Source organism: Oncorhynchus masou, chromosome 9 (assembly GCF_036934945.1).
Source record: "Oncorhynchus masou masou isolate Uvic2021 chromosome 9, UVic_Omas_1.1, whole genome shotgun sequence".
Classification (NCBI taxonomy): domain Eukaryota; kingdom Metazoa; phylum Chordata; class Actinopteri; order Salmoniformes; family Salmonidae; genus Oncorhynchus; species Oncorhynchus masou.
The window spans coordinates 34,578,886-34,603,200 of NC_088220.1; the positions used below are offsets into that span (position 1 = coordinate 34,578,886).

Genomic DNA, 24,315 nt, shown 5'->3' on the forward strand with positions numbered 1-24,315 from the left:
TGGGACTGAAATCGATTTATTCTTTACAAAGATAGTGTTACGATGTAATACAAATCAATATGATTATATAAAGTGTGTGTGCGTGAGTGAGTGAGTGAGTGAGTGAGTGAGTGTGGGTGTTCCATAAAAAACAACTTCTACAACCAATTCTGATTCTTTCTGTGATAGTTAAAGATACATGTGATAATATCACTTCCTCGGCGGAATCATCAGTAGGCCTTCTCTTCAGCAACTTCCATCTTTCACTATCAAGATATCTGCATTGGTTTCCCTGGAGAGAGAGACGGTCAGAATGATTTAAGAAAGCTTACTTTCCTGAGTATTTTCAGACTTTGATCTTCTCCAGTGGACTAATTCTGAGCTAATTCTGTGTTTTACATGTACATTTTTGTCATAGGCAAAATGCCTCGTTGCCAGATCTCTTTGTACAGACATGCCACCAGGCGTCTCTTCACAGTCCCCAGTTTCGAAATGAATTCATGACAACGCACAGTATTTTACAGAGCCATGATTACATAGACCTCCTTTCCATCTCCTATTACTTAATAAGCAAACAGAAAAATGACCTTTAAAAAGAAAGATCAAACAACGTTTCATGGAATGGCAGGGGACTGTGAGGACACAAACACACACAGAGACACACATACTTTTTTCAGTTGTTTGTACTACTATATCATTTTTGTTGTATTATTTGTATATCGTTGTGTTTTACATTTGTATGACTGTCCTTGTCTAACAGTGGTTTGTTACTTGTCCTGTAGCCGCTGTTTCAATTAAACTGATATGTAGTAGACTCACATCCGGTGAACACACAGAGAGCACTCGTTGGGGTAAGTGTTTCCATCATTGCCACACACTGGGGAGTAGTTGAGCGGGCACGCCTGGGTTAGGCTCATATCCCCACAGGAAGGCTGGTAAAATAATGAAATAACATTTCAAGATGATATCCTTTGACTCCAACCCTGGTTGGTGTTTTATATTCACACGTTTAAATTCACATGAATTGATTTGTAGCTTCCAAATAAGTATAGGGAACTGTAATAATAATATTTGAATGGCAGGCTCTCACCATCCTGTAGAGTCTTGATCGGCCCTCTGCGTCTACTAATGTTGATACATAAGTAGAATTTAGCATATTATTCTTTATTCTTTATCATAATCACTTATTATTCTCATTTAGGGCTTAACTACGAATAAACAGTACAATAGACAGTATGACCTTTGTCATTTTTTGACAAACTACAGTTCCTATATTGAAAGGAATTATGAAATGTGTACAAAATAGGCAGAAGTTATTCGTGTACTTACCTGCAGAAAAGAAGACAGCCAGACAGACTAGCAAAATAGTTTTCCCAGCCATGTTGATGCGGTCTGGCCCGAAAGAGATCAAATTCAACTGATAAAATAGTTGGTATGTGTCCAATTACCGAATGCAGCTCCAAAAGTACAATATAACCTCTATGATGTCTCCTTTGCTTCTGTATTATCTGCGATGGGCCTTGCTCAGGGTCTGCTGTTGGTTTGGAACCTGGGGATGCTGTTGCCTTGTCATATAGTGGAGGCGCGTCTGTTTGTCTGTGAAATAATGTGACCCTGTGTTGTGTAAAGCTGATGTTTTGACGCCCCTGCACCTGACCAGCCCGCCGGCGACAGTTACAACAGAGCCGCCCTATTGTCCAGGTCTTTATTAAGGGATGAACATTCCTACTGCCTAAATATTGCTGAGCGCACTATAAAAAACAGGGAGGGTGGCAGGTGTGCGTGACACTGGTGTTGTTGATGATGAAATGCATACATATTGAGCAAGAGTTTACTATGGTACATGTTTTTAAGCTCTGAATTAAAGACTGCACATAATGTTCACTGAATTTGTAATATTTTGGGCCACACAACAATATGGTCTGGTCTTGTTTTCACCTGTATGGTAGGCTAATTTAGGTCACTAGGCCTAGAGTTGGCCGACTTACACTGGGTGTACAAAACATAAAGAACACCTGCTCTTTCAAAGTGCCTTTGAACCATACAGGGTATGGTGGTAGGTGCCAGGTGCACCGGTTTGTGTCAAGAACTGCCACGCTGCTGGGGTTTTCACATTCAACAGATTCCCATGTGTATCAAGAATGGACATCCAGTCAACTTGAACCAACTGTGGGAAGCATTGGAGTCAACATGCGCCAGCATCCCTGTGGAACGCTTTCGACACCTGGTAGAGTCCATGCCCAGACAAATTGAGGCTGTTCTGAGGGCAGAAGGGGGAGCTGAAACTCAATATTAGGAAGGTGTTCATAATGTTTTTTACACCCAGTGTATATTGTCTGTGTGCTAATGCATATATGAGGCCCTCATTCCCAGAATTCTTTGAACTAGATTAAACAAGATGATAATTCAGGGCTCATTTGTATTTTTCATTTCGAATGAACACATGACTTCTATGCGTAATCACCCAAATATTATTTGTATTGTGCTTTTGTCACAGAAGGCTTAATAGAATATGGATGCAAATGCTAATATTAGTGACAGAGAGGAAGAAAGCTTGAGGAATTTACTAGACTCTCGTGGAGGGGGCATCTTCATCTGGATTGGTTTAATTTAGAGTAGAAATTATATTACTTTATTTATTATTACTCATAATACTTGAACACACCAAAGTGTGGATATAAATGTCATGTCATGAAATTCAGATCAAAGGCGCCGGGGTATTTTCATGGATCACTAAACTTTTAACTCCTCTCGTCTTCCGTAGTCTACAACTGCAGAATCTAAAAGAAAAGTTTACTGAACTCACCGTGGTGTTTTTGGATACATTGTAACTAACACTAGTGTCATTGCAAACCCGTTCAAACGAGATGTTTACAGTAAGAAATGCATTTCGCAGATCGTCAAGTCTAATAGAAAATATCTGTCTGAAAAATGGTGACGTGGTAAATTAGAGTCAATGTGCGGGGGGGGGGGGTCTACGATTATGAGGGCAAATTGATGTATTGTTTGTTCACATCAATATATTGTAGAAGTTCGCTTTTGTAACTTGGTAGCAATAGCAATCATCATGTTTGACAAAAGTCAATGTGAGTTCCAGTTTGTACATATTACCTCAATTACCTCGACTAAGGGTAATTGAGGTAGCAATTGACCCCCCCCGCACATTGACTCTTTGCCGGTATCCCCCTGTTATTATTTTACTGCTGCTCTTTAATTACTTGTTACTTTATTTTTTATTCTTATTTGTACTGCATTGTTGGTTTGGGGCTCGTAAGTAAGCATTTCACTACAAGGTCTACTACACCTGTTGTATTCGACGCAAGTGACTAATAAAATGTGATCGTCGAGAGAGAAGCAAGAGCTACCCAGCTAAAAACAAACATACCCACAACGTTTTTGTAATGTTTACCCATAACATTTGAGTGTCGAGTTTTACATTAGTTACGGAAACATTATATGTATGTTAGCAAAAACTGAGAACCTATTTAGCATGTTTCGGTGTTCCCTTAATGTAAAACAGAACTTACCCAGAACGTGGTTAACATGTTCTCAGAATATCAATATTAATGTTCTAGACACATTTCATGGGACGTTGCAAGAACATTCATGTGTCCAGTTTTCTGAGGGTTGTATGTGTTTGTCATTCAGTTTTAAATGAAAATAGAATGTTTTATTGTGTGATGGTAATGACCTCTGCAGTGTGTTAATTAAAAATAATAATAATAATAATTTTAAGCAACAGAGTAGGCTACAGGTATGCAATATAATTTATGGACACTGCAGACATTTTAGACAGGCTTGCTAGGGTGAAGTTAAACTCCACCTTACAATAATAGCCTTTGGACCAAACTGAATGAAAGATGGAAAACTGATCCCAAAAGGCAAGAGCAGATTTTTGCTCGTAGGAGTTAGGCCATTAGTAAAAGATTAACTTAACATGTGTGAACAGTTATCAGATAAATATGTGGAAGATAACACAGCACATTTGACTAAAACCACATTGTTGAAACCATGTCGCTTTCTAGTGAGCTGAATGAAGTATCCAGGGTCCCTCAAGCAAAGAAAACACGGGAAGGAAGAGAAGTTAAAGTACTTTTAATATGGTATTAGAATTTAATGTCAGTAATATACAGTGCATTAAAACCCACATTGGCTGCAGGGTGTCAGCAGTGACTGTATTTCTGTCCTGTCAGCCTCGAGCCTGTGTGTCTACTGGACCCCAGCAGCAACATGGGACCTTCTATGAGTTCCGTACCTACAGTATCCAGCCAGAGAGGAACGTTGCCTTAGGCTGTCCAATGAGAAGATCCACCTGCTTACTGCTCACTCAGAGCTACTGGAGCATAGAGTACGGCGGGTTGAACCAGGTTTTTCCACATCTGGAAGTATGGTGAGGACGCAAAGAGCAAGCTAGGCAGAGAGCATGGAATGATAGGCCCATTTCCCTGTGAAATTCAGTCAACTCAGGAATGTAAGGAATGTAAATTCAACTTCAAAAAGCAATCACTCAAGTTTGAATTTCCAAATCCTAAATTCACTGTAATGGAACCTACCCCAACTCAAGCCCAGAGAACTCCAATGTAAAATAAGGCATTGTATCTTCTGTATACAGTGCATTCGGAAAGTATTCAGACCCCTTGACTTTTTCCACATTTTGTTACGTTAAAAAGCCTTATTCGAAAATTGATGAAATTGTTGTTTTTCGTCATCAATCCCCATAATGAAAAACCATAAACAGTTTAAGAAATGTATGCACATTTATTAAAAGTAAAAAAACTTAAATATCACATTTACATAAGTAATCAGACCCTTTACTCAGTACTTTGTTGAAGCACCTTTGGCAGCGATTATAGCCTTGAGTCTTCTTGGGTATGACACTACAAGATTGACACACCTGTATTTGGGGAGTTTCTCCTGTTCTTCTCTACAGATCCTCTCAAGCTCTGTCGGGTTGGATGGGGAGCATCGCTGCACAGCTACAGTTGAAGTCGGAAGTTTACATACACTTAGGTTGGGGTCATTAAAACTTGTTTTTCAACCACTCCACAGATTTCTTGTTAACAAACTTTAATTTTGGCAAGTCCGTTAGGACATCTACATTCTGAATGACACAAGTAATTTTTCCAACAATTGTTTACAGACAGATTATTTCACTTATAATTCACTCTATCACAATTCCAGTGGGTCAGAAGTTTACATACGCTATGTTGACTGTGCCTTTAAACAGCTTGGAAAATTCCAGGAAATTATGTCATGGCTTTAGAAGCTTCTGATAGGCTAATTGACATAATTTGAGTCAATTGGAGGTGTGTCTGTGGATGTATTTCAAGGCCTACCTTCAAACTCAGTGCCTTTGCCTGACATCATGGGAAAATCAAAAGAGCTCAGAATTGCTTGGGAGCAATTTACAAATGCCTGAAGGTTCCACGTTCATCTGTACAAACAATAGTACGCAAGTATAAACACCATGGGACCACGCAGCCGTCATACCGCTCAGGAAGGAGACGCGTTCTGTCTCCTAGAGATGAACGTATTTTGGTGTGAAAAGTGCAAATCAATCCCAGAACAACAGCAAAGGACCTTGTGAAGATACGGGTACAAAAGTATCTATATCCACAGTAAAACAAGTCCTATATCGACATAACCAGAAAGGCCGCTATGCTAGGAAGAAGCCACTGCTCCAAAACCGCCATAAAAAACCAGACTACGGTTTGCAACTGCACATGTGGACAAAGATTGTACTTTTTGGAGAAATGTCCTCTGGTCTGATGAAACAAAAATAGAACTGTTTAGCCATACTGTTTGGCTTGCATGCCGAAGAACACCATCCCAACCGTGAAGCACAGGGGTGGCAGCATCATGTTGTTGGGGTGCTTTGCTGCAGGAGGGACTGGTGCACTTCACAAAATAGATGGCATCATGAGGAAAGAAAATGATGTGGATATATTGAAGCAACATCTCAAGACATCAGTTAGGGAGTTAAAGCTTGGTCGCAAATGGGTCTTCCAAATGGACAAAGACCCCAAGCATACTTCCAAAGTTGTGGAAAATGGCTTAAGGATAACAAAGTCAAGGTATTGGAGTGGCCATCACAAAGCCCTGACCTCAATCCTGTAGAAATTTGTGGGCAGAACTGAAAAAGTGTGTGTGAGCAAGGAGGCCTACAAACCTGACTCAGTTACACCAGTGCTGTCAGGAGGAATAGGCCAAAAGTCACCTGACTTATTGTGGGAAGTTTGTGTAAGGCTACCTGAAACGCTTGACCCAAGTTAAACAATTTAAAGGCAATGCTACCACATACTAATTGAGTGTACTTCGGCGTTGGCTTGAATGTGTGCTTAGGGTCTTTGTCCTGTTGGAAGGTTCACCTTCGCACCAGTCTAAGATCCTGAGCGCTCTGTGGCAGGTTTTCATCAAGGATCTCTGTGTAATTTGGTCCCTTCATCTTTCCCTCGATCCTGACTAGTCTCCCAGTCCCGGCCTCTGAAAAACATCCCCGCTGGGTTTCCTCCAGATGTGATGCTTGGCATTCAAGCCAAAGAGTTCCATCTTGGTTTCATCAGACCAGAGATTTGGCAAACTCTAAGCGGGCTGTCATTTGCCTTTTACTGAGGAGTAGTTTCCGTTTGTCCACTCTACCATAAAGACCTGATTGGTGGAGTGCTGCAGAGATGGGAGAATCTTCCAGAAGGACAACCATCTCCACAGAGGAACTCTGGAGCTCATTCAGTGTGACCATCGGGTTCTTGGTCACCTCCCTGACAAAGGCCCTTCTCCCCCGATTGCTCAGTTTGGCGAGGCGGCCAGCTCTAGGAAGAGTCTTGGTGATTCCAAACGTCTTCCATTTAAGAATAATGGAGGCCACTGTGTTCTTGGGGACCTTCAATGCTGCAGAAATGTTTTTGTACCCTTGCCCAGACCTGTTCCTTGACACAGTCCTGTCTCGGAGCTCTTTGGACAATTCTTTCGACCTCATGGCTTGGTTTTTGCTCTGACATGCATTGTCAACTGTGGGACCTTATATAGACAGTTGTGTGCCTTTCCAAATCATGTCCAATCAATTGAATTTACCACAGGTGGCCTCCAATCCAGTTGTAGAAACATCTCAAGGATGATCAATGGAAACAGGATGCACCTGAGCTCAATTTAGAGTCTCATAGCAAAGGGTCTGACTACTTATGTAAATAAGGTATTTTTAAATTTATTTTTTATACATTTGCAAGAATTTCTGAAAACCTGTTTCCACTTTGTCATTATGGGGTATTGTGTATAGATTGATAAGGATTTTTAAGAATTTAATCAATTTTAAAGCTGTAACGTAACAAAATGCGTAAAGAAACAAGGGGTCTGAATACTTTCCGAATGCACTGTATATCTCACTATGTCCTATTGTTGTGTTACTATCTAGACAGCTATGCCCAGCGGGCGGGTGTGCGAGCATCCTTGGCTCAGGACCCCAACTAGATAGCGGAGTACATCTCCAAGGCCATGTCCATGTTGATGTCTCAGGACAACAAGGTCACCTATCTGGTGCCCTGGAGCAAGGTGGAAAGCCTTCCCAAGGATGGTGGTGAGTAGCTGAGTGAAATAATTACCCTCACATCTGACAGTGATGGTTTTGTAGTCCCTAGGTGGAAATCAACTGAACTTCTCCCTTCTTCTAAGTGTGTGTGTGTGTGTGTGTGTGTGTGTGTGTGTGTGTGTGTGTGTGTGTGTGTGTGTGTGTGTGTGTGTGTGTGTGTGTGTGTGCGTGCGTGCGTGTGTGTGTGTGTGTGTGTGTGTGTGTGTGTGTGTGTGTGTGTGTGTGTGTGTGTGGGTGGGAGGGAGGGAGGGAGAAATAAGAGAGAGATCATTGTGTATTGACCTCCTGTGTTCATTTCCATGGACCACTAATCTAGCACTAATCTTGTAAACAACAGGACTGTTTTTATTGTGCAGTTACGTCTGTACACATTCCTCGTAAGTACTGGACAGTGTTTGTTTTTTACAGGAAAGGAAATCAGAACTCCCAAAGATGTGCTGAGTTTGCATTAGTGAACTCACCACTAGTTGTCCCTAACTTCCTTTCAAACAAGTAGTCTTTGCACATTACATTCATACACAAATGGTAAATAAAATCACTGTTTTCCAAGTAGGTTAAAGACCCTGTCAATACTACATTTCCCTGGCCAAGGAATGTATGTGTGTGCTATGTGTTGTGTCACCTTACATAGTTGAATGCACTCGGTAAACTGCCCAGGAATGAAAGTGTCTGTAAAATAGCTACATATAAAAGCCTGGGTAAAGGAGTTGGGGGTCGGGGGGGGAGGCAGCGGTGTGGGGGGAGGCCTTCTAGGCTGCAGTCAGTGCCCACGCTGCCGGGGGGCACTTTCACAGCGAGTTTGGATGGCTCAACAATTGTACAGTGAAGACAGGGACTAGGTCAATGGTGATCAGGATGAAACGATATAACACTACATGAGTAACACTATGAGATTATAATATGAATGCAATAGTGTGAGGTCAAATGGGATTTCTCCTTATGTGTGCCAGTCAATGCCCCGTGGTGGTACGAGAGTCCGGACCAGCGGGCAGCGGTACGCCACAAAGCCCGTGGGGATGCCAGGTTAGTGGCAGCGGTAAACCCTTCCAATTTAATCCCTTTTTAATACAAGTAGAAAATGGAAGCTTGTCGGCTCTATTCACATTTTCGTTTCTATCTGCACTCTTCTAAATGTACAATGGTTACCGTGGGTTACCGTGGGGGACGTATGGTTACCGTGTGGACAATGTTGTCAATGCACTTGTTGATGCAGCAGGTGACTGAGATAGTTTAATCCTCAATGCCATCGGATGAATCCTGGAACATATTCCAGTATGTGCTAGTGAAACAGTCCTGTAGCTTAGCATCCACTTCATCAAACCACTTCCGTACTGAGCACGTCACTGGTATTTCCTGTTTGAGTTTTTGCTTGTAATCAGGAATCCGGAGGATAGAGTTATGGCCAGATTTGCTAAATAGAGGGCGATGGATAGCTTTGTATGCGTCTCTGTGTGTGGAGTAAATGTGCTTTTATCCACCTGTCTTGGACCCTTCCTGGATCAAATCCTTGCTCTCAAAAAAATGTTTGTGCATGCAGCAAGTTGTGAGTAACATTTTTGAGTTAGTTGTATAACTTTATGAGCTGGGATGTCTGTCCTGCAAATATTTTAGGTCAGAGACTATACATTTTTCACTCGTTCGTTAGCATTTAGTTATCATTCTCTATGGGAATTTACATTTACTTTTTAGCATTGCTAACCTTCGGATTACAATAACTTTACAGCCATGTTGACACAAGATAAAGATTTGTTCAGTTTTATTGTGTAAATAAGTATTGTACAGAGCGAGTAACAGATATTCCCACAACCTTTTCTCAATACATTAAAAACGTAAACGGCTATTAAATAAAGACAATTGTCTTGGTAGAACAATAAACGATTGTATACATACTCTGTGGAAATTCCTGTGCAAAACAATTATCCAATTAACACTACAAATAAAGTGCTTGGAATGTCGAACTGGCCTCATTTCAGGCAAGCTTTGTGTTTCGAAATACTGAGACTTTTTACCCGAAGAACCACTTATTCATTTCACAATAAATGGCACTTGACTGAACCTGTCTTTGCAGACACAGGACAAGCCCACAGGTTACACTTTATGACAGAAATTCAAAACTGACTCGGCACTGTCAGCTTTGAAAAATCAATTTACATTTTGCAGATGCTCTTGCCTTCCTTAAGGACACAGACAAATTTTTTCACCTAGTTGGCTCTGGGATTCAAACCAGCAACCTTTTGGTTACTGGCCCCTATGCTCTTAACCGCTAGGCTTCCTGCCACCTTACAGTAGGCATTATCATGTTATTTAATTTACTATTGGCAACCCATTGAGGGGGATGTTTTTGTTCTCTGCTAGTGGTTAGGCGGTGAAAATAGTCCTTCAAACAGTTGATTTGTCTGTCAGGGCACTGTGGTATGTATGTTGAGGTATTGCAAACTGAAAGTCAACACCAAAACAAATCTTTTCATTTTCTTTAAAAAAAGCTATAAAATCTATTGTTTCCTTTAAAAAAAATGGTACAGTACTTTGCATAGTATACATTGGAAAGTGTACATAGTCTCTGATTGGTGTGTTTCAAAATGGCTGAGTCCACTACATAGTAAACTACTGAACTAGAAGGAAAAACATTCATGATTACAGTAATGCCACAATGGACTCAGCCAAACCTAATTTAAAAAAAATATATAGTTTATATATTCATGATCAATTTACATATATAAATAAAAAGGTACATCTTTAAAAACAAATTTAAACATACGGAATTCAGATTGGCCATGGGAATGGATGGGTTTCTTCATGTAATTCTGGTCTTGGAGCACAAAACAGAAAGAAACAGACCCTGAATTTTCATTGGAAGAAACCAGTAGGAATTACACAAATGAGAAAATATCGCAGTTTCCACAAAAATATACACCGCCACAGCCTAACATCTGCTGAAGCACATGATACAATTATGGCAGTAATTCAAGTTTAATACTCTTTCTTTCTCCTTAATGACTATCGTGAGGGGCCCTCTTGGGCCCCAAATCGCTTCAGCGCGAGTGGGAAACTTTGCATTGACTTGCATTGAGCTTTCCAGCCAGGCCCTTACGAGAGCAACACCTCTGGCTGAAGAATTAAAACAAGTATTAAAACACTACTGTAATAATACAGAGAAGCAAATTCAGTCCAACACTGTTTGCGGGTTTAAGTTCCAGTTGTGGGTGGAAGATGGTGACCGTCCGCTCACACCAAGCTCTCCTTTAGCCTCTCCTCGGCTAGCTTCTCTTCAGCCTGCCGTGAGCTGAGCGGGGTAATGTCCACCACCGCCTCTTTGCGCTTTACTGAATTGTCTTTTGAGTGGTAATCGTCACTCTGGTCCTTGGCAAAGTTCACAAAAACCTGGTAGAGAAGAGACGAGAGTGTCAGCTGTCATCACTGTACATTCCAAACCGGTCTACTAATCGGAGAACATACAGAAAGATGCAAATGCATGGTGCTGTAATCCACAAGTAATCAAGTAATCAAACTTCAATAAAAATGCGTTTTGACCACAAAGCCTTTAGTCAGTGGTGGATGGCGTCTTACCTGGTCCAGTGTGGTCTGCGACACGGAGTAGTCCTCTATTCGAAGAAGGTCCTTGTTCTTGGCCAGGATGCTGAAGATGTGTGCCAGGGAGGTGAGTGAGGAGGACAGCTGGTACTGCAGCATGTTCCTGTGCTTCTCCTTCAGGGTGCTGCCAGGCAGCTTACTCTCAATGAACTTCATCACCGGCGGTAGGTCAGGGTCCGGCCCAGCCACACGCAGAATGATGGTGTAGCCGTCTCCGAACCTGGAGAGGTAAAAACAAAACAAGATAATTAAGTGATAATGCCCGAGAAGTCTGTGTTTGGAGGATATATTGGCACGGGTGTTGTTAGGCCAGAGACGAAGTCGATAATGTCTAGATGCTTTTTATAGTGGAGATCAAGTTTATAAATTGCTAGGCTGATAAGACAGTAAAATGCGCAGTCAGTTGGAACAGAGTAAATAGGCATCTATTTACATTTTATATAAACTTTATTTCACTTGGCAAGTCAGTTAAGAATACATTCTTATTTACGATGACAGCCTACCAAAAGGCCTCCTGCGGGAACGGGGGCTGAGATAAAAAAATAAATATAAATAAAAATAGGACAAAATACATATCGCGACAAGAGAGACTACATAATGTCATAGAGTTAGCTGGTGGTAAATTGTGGAATAGACACCAGCTGGAACTCGATTTTAACCAATCAGCATTCAGGATTAGACCCACCCGTTGTATTATCAATGGATAATTTGTGCCAATTTATTGAAAGCCACAACTTTGTAGGTATTGACTTGCTTTATATGTACCAGTGAAAGGATTTGTCATCTTACCTGTTCTTTAAGTGCTGAACGCTCCCCAAGCAGCGGAACCTGCCATTGACCATAATGGCCATTCTGGTGCACAGGGCCTCACATTCCTCCATACTGAAGACACAAAATGGCAGACACCGACATTAGATACAGTGTAAAGGAACTGCTGAACTATGAACCACATCCCTGCAAAGGTTGAACTATGTCAGTAGCAGAACACTCAGAAAGCTATTCATGTCAAAAGCATGCACAGTAAATGGATAAGCAATACTTTAAACCATGTAAGCTACGTAGTACAAGCCAATAAGCTACATCAGGGATTGGCAACTGGGGGCCTGCACGGCCCTCGGATCAATTTTGCAACTCAGTCGGGGTCTCAAGAGTTAGAATAGTAGGATACACAAGGTGCAGTTTAGAAATGTGGTTGTGCATCAGCAGTTTTTCTCTTGTTATGTCAGTTACTGACAATCACTTAGCCATTGTCAGCTTAAATTCTTTAGATTGCTAAATTAGTTTAACGGTCAAGCTAACTAAACTTGAATACATTTCTCTCTGCTGTCAAGAGAGGGGGCCACTAAAATGTTTTGCTCGCAGTGTGGGCGGGGGGAAGGGTGTGTGGGTATGCAGACACGCAAGCAACAACGGCCCCTCCTGATGAGTTCAGATATTGCTGTGGTCCCCACCCCATTAAAAGTTGCCCATCCCTGGGCTACATGGTGCTAAAAGAGGCTTGACTAACCGCAGCCTATACTCATATACATAAGCTATGTTGCCAACCAATCAACAGCAACAACAACCATGCATTTGAAAGTATAGCAGCTAGCTTTTAGCCTAGCATGGCTGAGGTTTAAAGGTGTTTCTGGTTACCTGTGCGAGGTGAGCACCACGGAGCGTCCCTCCTTGATGACGCTGTGGATGCAGTTCCATAAGGCCCTGCGTGCTTTGGGGTCCATCCCAGTGGTGGGCTCGTCCTGTCACAAAGAGCACAGCCAGGTTGAAGTTGGCCCACAGGTTGAGCAGGAAACACACAGAGAAGACCAGCAGCAGGGGGAAGCAAGGCATCTTGGCCCTGCTAGTGTTGAATTATGAGATGAGAAATGCTAAGCTCTTGCTTTCCCTCTTGGTTTGTTTCTGTCTCCCTTTCCTTTCTCTCGATGTCTATTGCTCTGGTTCTGTCTCTGCCCCTCCATTTATCCTTCTCTCAGTTTGAAACAAAATCAACAGCTGATCTCTCTGCAGCCCAATAGGGGCAAAACAAAAACATGCTATTTTCCAGGAACCCTTTAAGAGGACTGTGGCGTGCAGGTGGGAGAATTGTAATCTAACCCTCGTTACACAACCCTTGCAGCTGCAATCCCCACAGGGAGAACAATTAAACACCAGTCATCTGATTTAGAGGCCCCTTGATATTTCACATTGAGGTCACTGCCAAGCTGATGCAACGGGTCTGATCACTTTGTGTTAGTAACACCATGTGTTGATGTTTACAGTTTGTGTGTATGTGTGTGTGTGTGTGTGTGTGTGTGCTGGGACATAGTGCGTACCAGGAACACGACGGGTGGTCCTCCTATCAGGGCCATGGCGGTGGAGAGTTTCCTCATGTTTCCTCCGCTGTAGCTTCCCGCTGCCTTATCCACATACTTTACTAGGCCCAGCTTACGGATGCCCCATTCGGCAACTTCGCAAACTTCCTTCTCGGGCACGCCGCGCAGGACGGCATAGAACTCCAGGTGCTCTCTTCCTGTCAGTAGGTCGTTGATGGCGTCAAACTGAGGGCAGTAGCCCATGTTCTGGTGCACCTCGTCTATCTCCCGCAGTATACTGCCAAATCAAAATAAGTCCGTTAGTCTCACGTTTAGACTCACTGCTGAACCTCTCTATTGTAATACCTAGGGTGAGCTCTCTGACACAAAATGGCTGCTTCACCTTTTTCCGGCCAGGAAAGCCTCTCCACTGGTGACTATGGAGTCTCCTGTCAGCATTTTGAAAGTGGTGGTCTTTCCAGCTCCGTTCACACCCAAGAGCCCAAAGCACTGAGCGAGAAGACAGAGCGTTAATATAAATGTTCAAATTTACAGAATGAGCTTGAAAGAGATGGCATGTCATTACATTGTGTACTTACTACTTACTAGATGAAATGATGTAATCTTACCTCTCCAGGAGGGATGCCCACACACAGGCGGTCCACCGCCGGCTTCTGCTTCCTCTTGTAGACCTTGGTGAGCTGTCGGAGCTCCAGGATGTCTCCGTGTCCCAGTCCGTTGACGATCCTCTGCCTCTCTCTGGCCACGTCCTCGTCCTCCTCGCCTACCGGAGGGAGCTTGGTGTGCAGGTTAATGGGCTTGATGCAGAAGCGGTACTGGATGAGGACGGTGATGATGAAGAAGACCACTCCTTCCACGGCCATGGCAAACAGGTTCTTGCCCACCATGTCCCATTCCAGAGGGGATCGGAAGCGGTTCTCACCTGTGTACAGAAGGAGTGTGTTTAGAGAAATGTTCAAAACACACCTCTACGTTGAATTGGATAGAGAAATGGGTTATGGGAAATGCAGTTCTTACCGAATCTTTCCAGAGCGTCGGCCATGGCCTGGTTCTTCACCATGTCGATGAGGCCTCGACCCAAACAGAAGTGAGGAAATATCAGCAAAACGTTCTTCAGGATGTCATTGATACCTCCAACCTCCTGAAGAGGGAAGAAGAGGAATATTTAACCCTTTCTGTCACCAGGTAAATGGATTATTAACAAATTATATATATATATATATATATATATATATATATATAATATATATATATATATATATATATATATATATATATATATATATATTTACAATATGGTTAGGATGAGCATACCACGTTCTGCAGCAAATGTGTGGTGTCACTTACGTTGTTTCCAAAGAGCTCCATGACAAAGGTGGAGATGCTGCCGTTGATGCCGATGAGGATGTTGACGGAGGTGAGCACCACGTAGGCCGTGCTGGGGATCTTAAAGAAGAAGGACGCTGGGTACATCAGAGGAGTGATAGACCAGCCATAGAGGAGCAGCAGCAGGGCCAGCACTGGCAGGTTGGTGGACGACACATAGGCCTTTTGTTGGAAGCAGACAAAGATGATGATGACGAGTGTCGCCGGGACGATGTAGTTACACTGCAACACAAACGAGATGAAAAGGTTAGCAGTCAATCAATAAAACAAATTATGTTCATGTAGCGCTTTAACAGTAGTAGAAAACAGCTGCGAAATGCTCAAAAGAAACACTCAAAATGGCCGCTATTGTAAGGGGCTTAATGTAAGCCCATGGGAAATATTTTTTACATTTTTAATTGATTTAACCTTTGATTTAACTAGGAAAGTCAGTAAAGAACAAATTCTTATTTACAATGACGGCCTAGGAACAGTGGGTTAACTGCCTTGTTCAAGGGCAGAATGACAGATTCGTTCTAGTAACTTTTAGGTTACTCGGGGATTCGTTCTAGCAACTTTTAGGTTACTGGCCCAACGCTCTAACCACTAGGTTACCTGCCACCTCAAATAAAGAAGAAACGTTTGAGTGGACTGAGAGAGAGGAAGAAAAACACAAAGTATGTCAACTGCTATTACACCGTGCTAACATGACTAAAATTCAAGTAAACAGTACCTTTCGCGTTGGCATTTATATTGTAAGCTCATAGAAAGGTTAACACTGCGTTCTCACCATATCCCAGATGAAGTTGGCCGTCCAGTAGAGCAGGGGCTGCACGCCGCTGATGAACTGCATGTGCTTGGCCTTGCTCACTCTCTCCTGGATGAGGAAGACTACGAAGCTGGCTGGGACGAAGGACATGGCGAAGATCACGCAGATGGACACCAGCACGTCCACTGAGGTGGTCATCCTATGGGGGGGGGGGGGTTAGGTGGTCGGTGGACACAGAAAGGTGAGTATATTGTGTTAGGCACACTTTTTCAAACTCCACATTCTACTAGGTCATTTACATTAACTAGGTCAATGACTTCAGTGATGTCATTGTTCCAAGATGCCCATGGCGTGGGTACTTACAGTGCCACCTGGGACAGCTGCTCCTTGGTGAGGTTGAGTGGGTGGTTGAAGGTGCGAATGCCAAACTTGCTGGGGTCCTGGCCAGGGGGCAGGTTGGCGCGCAGGATGCCGTTGTTCATCACGTTGAGAAAGGCTCCCATGCTGTGCCACCCCTTGTTGTTGAACCAAATCTTGACATTGTTCTTGGTGTCCAGACCATTGATGAAGCTAGACAAGCTCTCCAGGAATCGGTCTGCGGCAGCACCCTGAAGATAAAGAATGGTTTAGACTGGTGGCAGTGTTCAGTGGCAGAAACTGAGGTTCTATGAATGTGGGAATGAATGAATGAAAGGAAGTCTAACCTTCTCCAACTCAAAAATCTTTCTCACTCGAGCGATAGCATCATCAACCTCGCCAGCTGGGGGGAGGACCTGAGTGCTCCTGGCGCCCAATGAGAAGCCGCCGTACCTAAATTCATTCACAAAGATCTTGTTGTTCAAACTGTGGAAAAATCAAATGAAGCATTATTAGTGAACGTCAAATTTAGGCTGGACAGGTATACAAAAAGACTTGTACAACTCATATTGCTATTGTGCGTGCTATGTCATAACACTGTTATAAGAGAGATAAAAGACATGAAATACAGGAAAGTTCTACCTTTTCCCAATGATCTCTGCATAGGTCTTTACTAGGTAGTCAGAGATGTTTCTGCCAGTCAGGTTTTGCAGGGTGTCTGTCTCGCTGATCTTCATCTGGGGTGGTGGCAGTCCTCCGGCTCCAGTAGGACACTCAGGGAGCATTTTTTTGCGGCCGTCACAGCTGCAGGCGCATGTGGGGGACGGCTCCTCCATGGTCCAGTTGCCCGTACGGAACAGTTCCAGAAGGCTCTCCGGAACCTCTGGTATGGTCCAGTCCTCGTCGCCCATCGTACAGTGAGTGTCACTGAGAGAGAAGGAGAGAGAGATTGAGAGTCCTTATCTCCAAAAGAACATTGGAAATATGTCCCTATTCGTCATATTTATTTCCTTAAAGACAGGAGAAATTGTGCGAATGGAAACTAACAAATAGCTCTTTTATGAAACCCTGACATATTGAGACTCACGTTATAGGCTGTCCTTCCATGCAACGCGTTCCAAACCCAGGTCCTTCGGTAAGGGCACTTAATAACCGCTGTGTGTTGGCATCTTCAGGGGCGTCATCACTGATGAAGAGGGACTGTTCTTCGTACATCCACGGCTGCAGCTCCAGACTGGGGTATTTTCCAAAGGGCGGGACAATTAGACTGAAGACCAGGGCGACGCAAACAAACACCGCAGGGAGCACAATCTGAGCAAAGAAACCTTTTCTGGAGCGTTGAGCATACAGGAACCTCTTCCATATCAAGGCGACAAACTGCTGCCTCGTCAGACTCCAGCCTTTCACCTGGTAGGAGCCTTTACCGTCCGAGCCGTTCAGGAAGTCTGTCTCTCTGGATTCTGGGTATGCGTCCGAGTCGTTATGTTCATTGTTGTCGTCATCTATCTGGGGTCTAAGGCAGCTCTGGTGGTCTCCACCAAAGGCATTTCCTCCACCAAAAGCATGATGTATGCGACGTCTGGGCATGGGGAGGGTACCGTCAGAGGGGAGTTCAGTGTCAACTCCATTGTCCTCTGCCACTTTCAGGAAAATCTACAAGGACAAGATATATATATATATATATAAAAAGGAATCAAACACACTATACCGCATAGGCTCACAGCCAGGGTTGCCATGTTCTCGATTTTCCTGACATATTGGGCTACTTTGAAAACTATGTTGTGGGTAAAACATGTATTGGTTGTGGGCGGCGTTTTTTTGTGGCTACTTCTAAAATGTTACACCCTTTCAGGAAAAGCACACTGTGTAAATCCAACACACAATCTATTCAACAATCAATTCCAGTACCTCTTCCAGGGTGGTGTCGGAGACGCCGTAGCTGGAGATGCCTAGGTCGGGGAGACGGTCGTCCATGTCCTTGAAGAGCTCCACGAAGGCTCCGTCCTTGGCTGCGCCATAGGGCAGTATGTAAGTGAGCTCATGGCCCAGGTCTTCCACCATGCGCGCGGCTGGGACATGCTTGAAGATCAGGCTGGAGATCAGGGAGACGTCGGGGGCCACGAAGGCACTTTCACAGATGGATGCAGCCGGGGCAGTTTCTATGGGTTGCACAAAGGTTGAGTGTCATAAACAAAAGGTCATTCATATGACAACATGCCATGCTGTATTGCAATGGCTTATTTTCTTTGCCATAGGATTATGGCGACGATGTGTCAAATGCTTACCGATGGTGGCCGCTTCGCTCTCGTGTTCGCTGCCAAGGCCTGCGTCAGAGCTGCTCTCAGAGGGACAATCTTCCTCCTTCTTAGTGAAGGAGACGGTGCTGGAGGAGTTGTGGAAGGAGCTGAGGGAAGGTTCTGGGCCCTTCTTGACCAGGGTCAGATAGTAGCCTGTACCTAGCTGGTTCTTCAGGAAGAGGGAGGAGCCCACGCAGCAAAGCTTGCCATGGGAGATTATGGCGATGCGGTCACCCAATATGTCGGCCTCATCCATGTGGTGGGTGGAGAGGATGATGGTACGACCTAGAGAGGAGGAGGGAAACAGTCAGTTACCACACAGAATTCCCCTAACAGCTAAATGGTTTCATTTCTTCAGACGTTTCTTAACCTTTTGCGTGTAGGGGGCAGTATTTTCGTTTTTGGCTAAAAAACGTACCCATTTGAAACTGCCTGTTTCTCAGCCCCAGAAACTAGTAATATGCATATAATTGTCAGATTAGGATAGAAAACACTCTAAAGTTTCCAAAAGTGTCAAAATATTGTCTGTGAGTATAACAGAACTGATATTGCAGGCAAAAACCTGAGGAAAATCCAATCAGGAAGTGCCTCTTACTTTGTAACCTCTCTGTTCCTATGCATGCCTATCCTCCATTTTTTATTTTACCTTTATTTAACTAGGCAAGTCAGTTAAGAACAAATTCTTATTTTCAATGACGGCCTAGGAACAGTGGGTTAACTGCCTGTTCAGGGGCAGAAAGACAGATTTGTATCTTGTCAGCTCAGGGATGTGAACTTGCAACCTTCCGGTTACAAGTCCAATGCTCTAACCACTAGGCTACCCTGCCTCCCCCATTTAAAAGGGATATCAACCAGATTCCTTTTTTTCTATGGCTTCCCTAAGGCGTCAACAGTCTTTAGACAGTTTTAGGCTTTTATTTTGAAAAATGAGCGAGAAAGATTACATTGCGTAAGTGGATAGGTGGGGGCTCTCAGAGTGAGTTTTGAGCAACAGAGTAAAGCGGCTATTGTTTCTCCCGGTCCTATTGAAAAACCTACACTCACGGTTGATATATTATCGAATATATATTTTAAAAACAACCCGAGGATTGATTATAAAAAACGTTTGACATGTTTCTGTGGACATTATGGATATTATTTGGAATTTTCGTCTGCGTTGTCGTGACCGCTCTTTCCTGTGGATTTCTGAACATAACGCGACAAACAAACGGAGGTATTTGGATATAAAAATAATCTTTATGGAACAAAAGGAACATTTGTTGTGTAACTGGGAGTCTCGTTTACCTCATCAAAGGTAAACAATTCATTTGATTGCTTTTCTGATTTTCGTGACCTAGGCATAGATGCTAAAAATAGGTAAGGATTTAGTGGTTACCTTGACGATAATGGAGCAGGAGGTCCCAGATGCCCCGGCGGGCGTAGGGGTCGACCCCAGCGGTGGGCTCGTCCAGAATCACAACCTTTGACCCCCCGACGAAGGCCAGGGCCACAGAGAGCTTCCTCTGCATCCCTCCGGACAGTGTGCTGGTCTTGGAAGTGCGTTTGTGCGGCAGACCAGTGTCTATCAGGATCTGTTCGATCTCAGACTTCACCTGTTCCTCAGATAGACCCTTCAGACGAGCGTAAAACCAGATGTGCTCCTCGACGGTCAGCCTGGTCAAAGCCCAAAACAACCACACAACAACTGCTCATAAGAAAACAATGTAACTATTTACTTCAATGCTTTTGGTCATTTGGAATGAACTTTCTGTAACAACTGGTGGTTAATATGATGGATTGGTAACACTTACATGCTGAAGAGAACGTTGTGCTGTGGACAAACGCCCAGACTCTGTCGAATAGCGCTCAGCTCCGATCGGATGTCTTTGCCCATGATGTAAGCAGTGCCAGAGGTAGGGGGAAACAGTCCCGTTAGAATCGACCTGGATCAGACAAAGGTGAAAATATTAGATTACTCCATTACAATTGTATCAACTTAACATTCAACTCAATTATATGTGTATGGGCTTTTATTCACAGATGAAACTACTTGTGCGTTATTGCACTTACATGGTGGTGGTTTTCCCTGCTCCGTTGTGGCCCAAGAAAGAGGTGATCTGTCCCTCGTAGAAGCCCAGAGTCAGCCCGTCCACAGCCAGCTTCTTCCCGTGCGGGTACACCTTGACTAGGTTCTCTATGAAGACGCCAGGTTTCAGGTGGGCTGGCTCTTCCTCTATACAGACAGCTGGAGATACAACACAATGTCCATCGAATGGGATACATTGACCATCCCGTTTTCCTTTCCTTGAAAACACACACAACTACTCAAATGAATTTGCTCTCACAACTGCACCACATTTTTTGCCCGGATCTATATCGCCACCTTGTGGATACTTAGTTGCTCTGCATCAGCGTTAAATCTGGGTTTTACCTTCACAGTTTCTTCTCTTGTTCTGACTGAAGTCAGTCTTCCTGTTGTCTCCTTCTCCAAACCAGTAGGACTTGGTGAATAGGAAGTACCAGGGCCTGGGAATACCATATTGACCTGAAGGAGACCACAATAAACACATACATTTAGACAACAAAACAATGCAACACAAAACAATACAAATGGAAATGGCCTCAACAAAAGCCCATCAAAATGGGACCCAAACGTATCCATTATAGTGGAACCGTTCAGTTCACGGACACCTACCGGGGAAGACGGACTCGATGTACCAGGTCATCACCATGTAGAGGAAGGAGTCAAAGTACATCATGATGATGGCGGTGGTCAGGCTGAAGTCGTCCTCCTCCATGGGGCTGTTGAACAGGTTGTTCCATTGGATGCCGATGCCCTGCTCTTCGAACAGGGCAAAGTACTCACAGCCAAAGCCAAAAGCCACCGGGGACAGCAGGCTCTGTAGAGGGAGAGAGAGAGAGAGAGAGAGAGGGGTTTAACATCACATGCAACACCAATGCCAATAAGATGCTGAGCCTGAAGCCCAAAAAGTCAGTGATGTGTCAAAAGAAGAAAAAAAGCTTCCCTATTTGTAGTGACACTATACTTCTTATTGACAGCGGCTCCTCTCATAAAATGTCACGTGGACAAGCACCAACTCAAAAACTCGACTAGCTATAAAATCATGACTCACAGCGACTATTTTTGCCCCAAAGCCCACGTAGTCCTGCCAAGCCACACAGAGGACGTAGGGCAGGTAGAGGGTGAAATAGATGATACCCCCGCAGGCCGCCGCCAGGTTGGCACGGGCAAACATGGTGCTGATGAGGAAGCACTGCATGATGGTTACCACAGCGAAGGAACCCAGAAACAGGAAGATGACACTGGGGTCACTGTAGGGCAGCAGGTTCCCCATCTGATAGTAGGAGAGTGAGAAGAGGATGCTCAATGGTTAGTTCATAGTTGGGACGAGCGTGGTACAATTATCGTGAGAGAAAATTCGCTGTCTGATCGAGTCAAGGCTCACGTCAACATGAAATATCGATGAAAGCCATTATCACTGAAACACTGCGGTATGGACATCGGTGAAATAGCGCAATACAAAACATTGTCTTCATGCTGAACCCTGGTACGCAGCACCTTAAGCAGCACCACCAGCAGACTGGCGGAGATGAGTAGGGGGATGAGGCTGCTGATGAACCAGCTGAACCACAGGATGCCGTTGTCCAATCCCATGATCCTCATGGTCTCCTTGAGCCTCGCCTCCTTCTCGTAAACCACGCTCTTGATGATGATGGCCACAGAGTACATCCAGGCCAGGGTCATGAAGAGGGGCATGGAGCGACTCATCACCCGCAGGAAGCTGATCAAAGGAGGAAATAGAAGCCATTTTGAAGCCTTGCAGTTAAGCTTGTGGTTTGCTGCCGCTCAAGACCGATTCCAGGTCTTAAGGCAGTGAATAAGGTCAAATCCTGCTCGGCGTGACTCACATGTCGTCCACGTAGCAGGGATAGGGCATCTGTTGGATGTAGACTCCCGTCTTCTCCTTGACGCCAGTTACTACCGTGATGATGCTGTGTTCGATGATGTCCTGGAGGTAAGAGAAGCCGCCCCAGATGTAGCGCAGGTCCTCAAAGGGGTCGGCACGAGGACCGGGGTCCCAATATCTGTAAAGAGAGTGCAAAAAGCAATGTTCACATCAAATTCTTATTTTACCAACAAAACAAAACAAAAAAAAACGTTGAAAGTCCACAACAAACAAAGTGAATGTTCAAAATGGACCCAACGGCACAGACATAAAACACTGTCCAATACATGTAGTAGGTAGATTGGGAAGCTTTGAATCAACATTACCCGTCTTTGATCTTGTTGGTGCGCTCCACATTATCAATGTCCATGCGAATCTTGTAGTTGACAATGGCCGGCAGTTCAGAGCTGTTGGCCTCAATGTCGGGAAACACGATCCCCGCCCAGAACTTCCTATCGTCCAGCAGTGCCATGGATTTGTTGACCATCCTTTCCTCATTGGCCACAGGCTCCATCTTATCCAGGTTTACACACTGTAAACAAACAAACACATCAATTAAAGGCCTATCCTCATCTGGTCTTGGCCAGGACTACTGAGTGTGATTTTTCCATTGAAGCAGATCCATTCACATGCTGAAAGGAGTGATGCGGAGGCTTTAAATGGAGAGTTCGTCAAGTTCATAGCTAACTGGTCCAACTGTGTTTTTATTTGTAATTTCCCTTTATACAGAGGAAGAGGTTGGGACAAAGTAAAATGGCTGCCACTGACTACTGTTTCCTCAGCGAGGGCTATGACTGGAATGAAAACAGAACCAAAGCTCTGGTCCAGTTTCACTTGATGCAAAAGTATGTATTGCAGAACGCGCTGAATAGTGATGTCACTAGAAAGGGGGAAAAATATTCTGGGACTGAGAAAGTGACTAAGAGATACAGACAGACGAAGAAGATACAGACAAAGACGGAGACAAACGGACAGACATACAGGCGAAGAAAGAGAGACACTGACCTCCATGAAGCGGGATATGCTCATGATGGCCTGGTCCGTCTCGTTGAAGACTTCCCTCCAAGTGAAGGCGGTGCCGTGGGGACGTGTGTCCTCTGAATGTTTGGTCAGGAAGTTGGAGACATCCTCCACGGTCCACTCTGTGCCCGCCAGTTGGGAGGTGAAGAACCTGGCGGTGCCATTGTTCTTCAGTAGGGTCTGGGAGAGAGGGAGGAAGAGCAGGAAAGTAGCCTTGAGTAGCTGAGGACTTTGTGGCACTGTCCCGCATCCCTCCACAAGATGCCAGTGTTGACCATCTGAAAGGGCTGCTTACCACCGCGTTACTTTATAATCATGTATTTTATTGTTTCGCTATGTTACTGTGTCATGTCCTGGGTGTGTCTCTGAGTTGCTATGCACTGATACCATTCCAAAAAGGTGCCCTACAAGGGTAACAGTGTGCCTTCAAAAAGTATTCACACTCCTTGACTTTTTCCACATGTTACAGCCTGAATGTAAAATATATTACATTGAGATGTTGTGTCACTGGCAAATGTGAAAATCTGAACTGTCTTGAGTCAATACGTATTCAACCCCATTGTTAAGGGAAACCTAAATAAGTTCAGGAGTAAAAATGTACCAAACAAATCCCATAATAAGTTGCATGGTCTCACTTTGTGTGCAATTATTCTGTTTAACATGATATTTGAACGACTACCTCATCTCTGTACCCCACACATACAATTATCTGTAAGGTTCCTCAGTCGAGCAGTGAATTTCAAACACAGATTCAACCACAAAGACCGGGGAGGTTTATCAATGCCTCGCAAAGGTCACCTATTGGTAACTGGGGTAAAAAATAAATCAGACATTGAATATCCCTTTGAGCATGGTGATCCGGTACAATGTACGGGGGGCACCGGTTAGTTGAGGTAATTGAGGTAATATGTACATGTAGGTAGAGTTATTAAAGTGACTATGCATAGATAATAACAGAAAGTAGCAGCAGTGTAAAAGGGGTAGGGGTAATGCAATTAGTCTCGGTAACCATTTGATTGGACGTTCAGGAGTCTTATGGCTTGGGGGTAGAAGCTGTTTAGAAGTCTCTTGGACCTCGACTTGGCGCTCCGGTACT

General features: G+C 44.0%; 2 protein-coding genes and 1 pseudogene across 3 annotated transcripts in view; 1 reads left to right on the forward strand and 2 right to left on the reverse strand.

Annotated features, from left to right (window-relative positions):
- LOC135545207 (probable pancreatic secretory proteinase inhibitor) lies at window positions 1-1,703 on the reverse strand. The gene is made up of 4 exons (XM_064972835.1): window positions 1,309-1,703; window positions 1,070-1,104; window positions 799-911; window positions 1-271 (listed from the first exon to the last, which is right to left on the reverse strand). The coding sequence occupies exons 1-4, from the start codon at window positions 1,358-1,360 to the stop codon at window positions 226-228; spliced, it is 246 nt and encodes an 81-aa protein (XP_064828907.1). The 5' UTR covers window positions 1,361-1,703; the 3' UTR covers window positions 1-225.
- Window positions 1,704-2,846: 1,143 nt separating this feature from the next.
- LOC135544996 (protein NipSnap homolog 3A-like) lies at window positions 2,847-8,627 on the forward strand (annotated as a pseudogene).
- A 673-nt stretch (window positions 8,628-9,300) lies between these two features.
- The window catches only part of LOC135545925 (phospholipid-transporting ATPase ABCA1-like), a 41,968-nt gene continuing 26,953 nt past the window's right edge, over window positions 9,301-24,315 (reverse strand). For both annotated transcript variants that reach the window (XM_064973914.1, XM_064973915.1), the window contains 26 exons: window positions 23,205-23,399; window positions 22,526-22,731; window positions 22,162-22,338; window positions 21,812-22,034; window positions 21,366-21,587; window positions 20,927-21,131; window positions 20,663-20,776; window positions 20,302-20,476; window positions 20,043-20,174; window positions 19,628-19,905; window positions 18,241-18,537; window positions 17,864-18,114; window positions 17,043-17,608; window positions 16,598-16,882; window positions 16,303-16,441; window positions 15,962-16,206; window positions 15,620-15,797; window positions 14,812-15,072; window positions 14,482-14,605; window positions 14,073-14,386; window positions 13,847-13,953; window positions 13,465-13,741; window positions 12,788-12,891; window positions 11,942-12,034; window positions 11,129-11,372; window positions 9,301-10,942 (listed from right to left, as the gene is read on the reverse strand). In XM_064973914.1, the coding sequence (XP_064829986.1) occupies window positions 10,787-10,942; window positions 11,129-11,372; window positions 11,942-12,034; window positions 12,788-12,891; window positions 13,465-13,741; window positions 13,847-13,953; window positions 14,073-14,386; window positions 14,482-14,605; window positions 14,812-15,072; window positions 15,620-15,797; window positions 15,962-16,206; window positions 16,303-16,441; window positions 16,598-16,882; window positions 17,043-17,608; window positions 17,864-18,114; window positions 18,241-18,537; window positions 19,628-19,905; window positions 20,043-20,174; window positions 20,302-20,476; window positions 20,663-20,776; window positions 20,927-21,131; window positions 21,366-21,587; window positions 21,812-22,034; window positions 22,162-22,338; window positions 22,526-22,731; window positions 23,205-23,399 (5,568 nt within the window). In that variant the 3' untranslated portion in view covers window positions 9,301-10,786. The remainder of the gene's footprint in view (window positions 10,943-11,128; window positions 11,373-11,941; window positions 12,035-12,787; window positions 12,892-13,464; window positions 13,742-13,846; window positions 13,954-14,072; window positions 14,387-14,481; window positions 14,606-14,811; window positions 15,073-15,619; window positions 15,798-15,961; window positions 16,207-16,302; window positions 16,442-16,597; window positions 16,883-17,042; window positions 17,609-17,863; window positions 18,115-18,240; window positions 18,538-19,627; window positions 19,906-20,042; window positions 20,175-20,301; window positions 20,477-20,662; window positions 20,777-20,926; window positions 21,132-21,365; window positions 21,588-21,811; window positions 22,035-22,161; window positions 22,339-22,525; window positions 22,732-23,204; window positions 23,400-24,315) is intronic.

Excerpts from the sequence above, each read along its gene's own strand:
- LOC135545207 (XM_064972835.1), bottom strand. The coding sequence starts at position 1,360 with ATGGCTGGGAAAACTATTTTGCTAGTCTGTCTGGCTGTCTTCTTTTCT. Across the intron at positions 912-1,069 it reads GATCAAGACTCTACAGGATG|CCTTCCTGTGGGGATATGAG; the intron begins GTGAGAGCCTGC and ends TTATTTTACCAG. Across the intron at positions 272-798 it reads TCTCTGTGTGTTCACCGGAT|GGAAACCAATGCAGATATCT; the intron begins GTGAGTCTACTA and ends CTCTCTCTCCAG.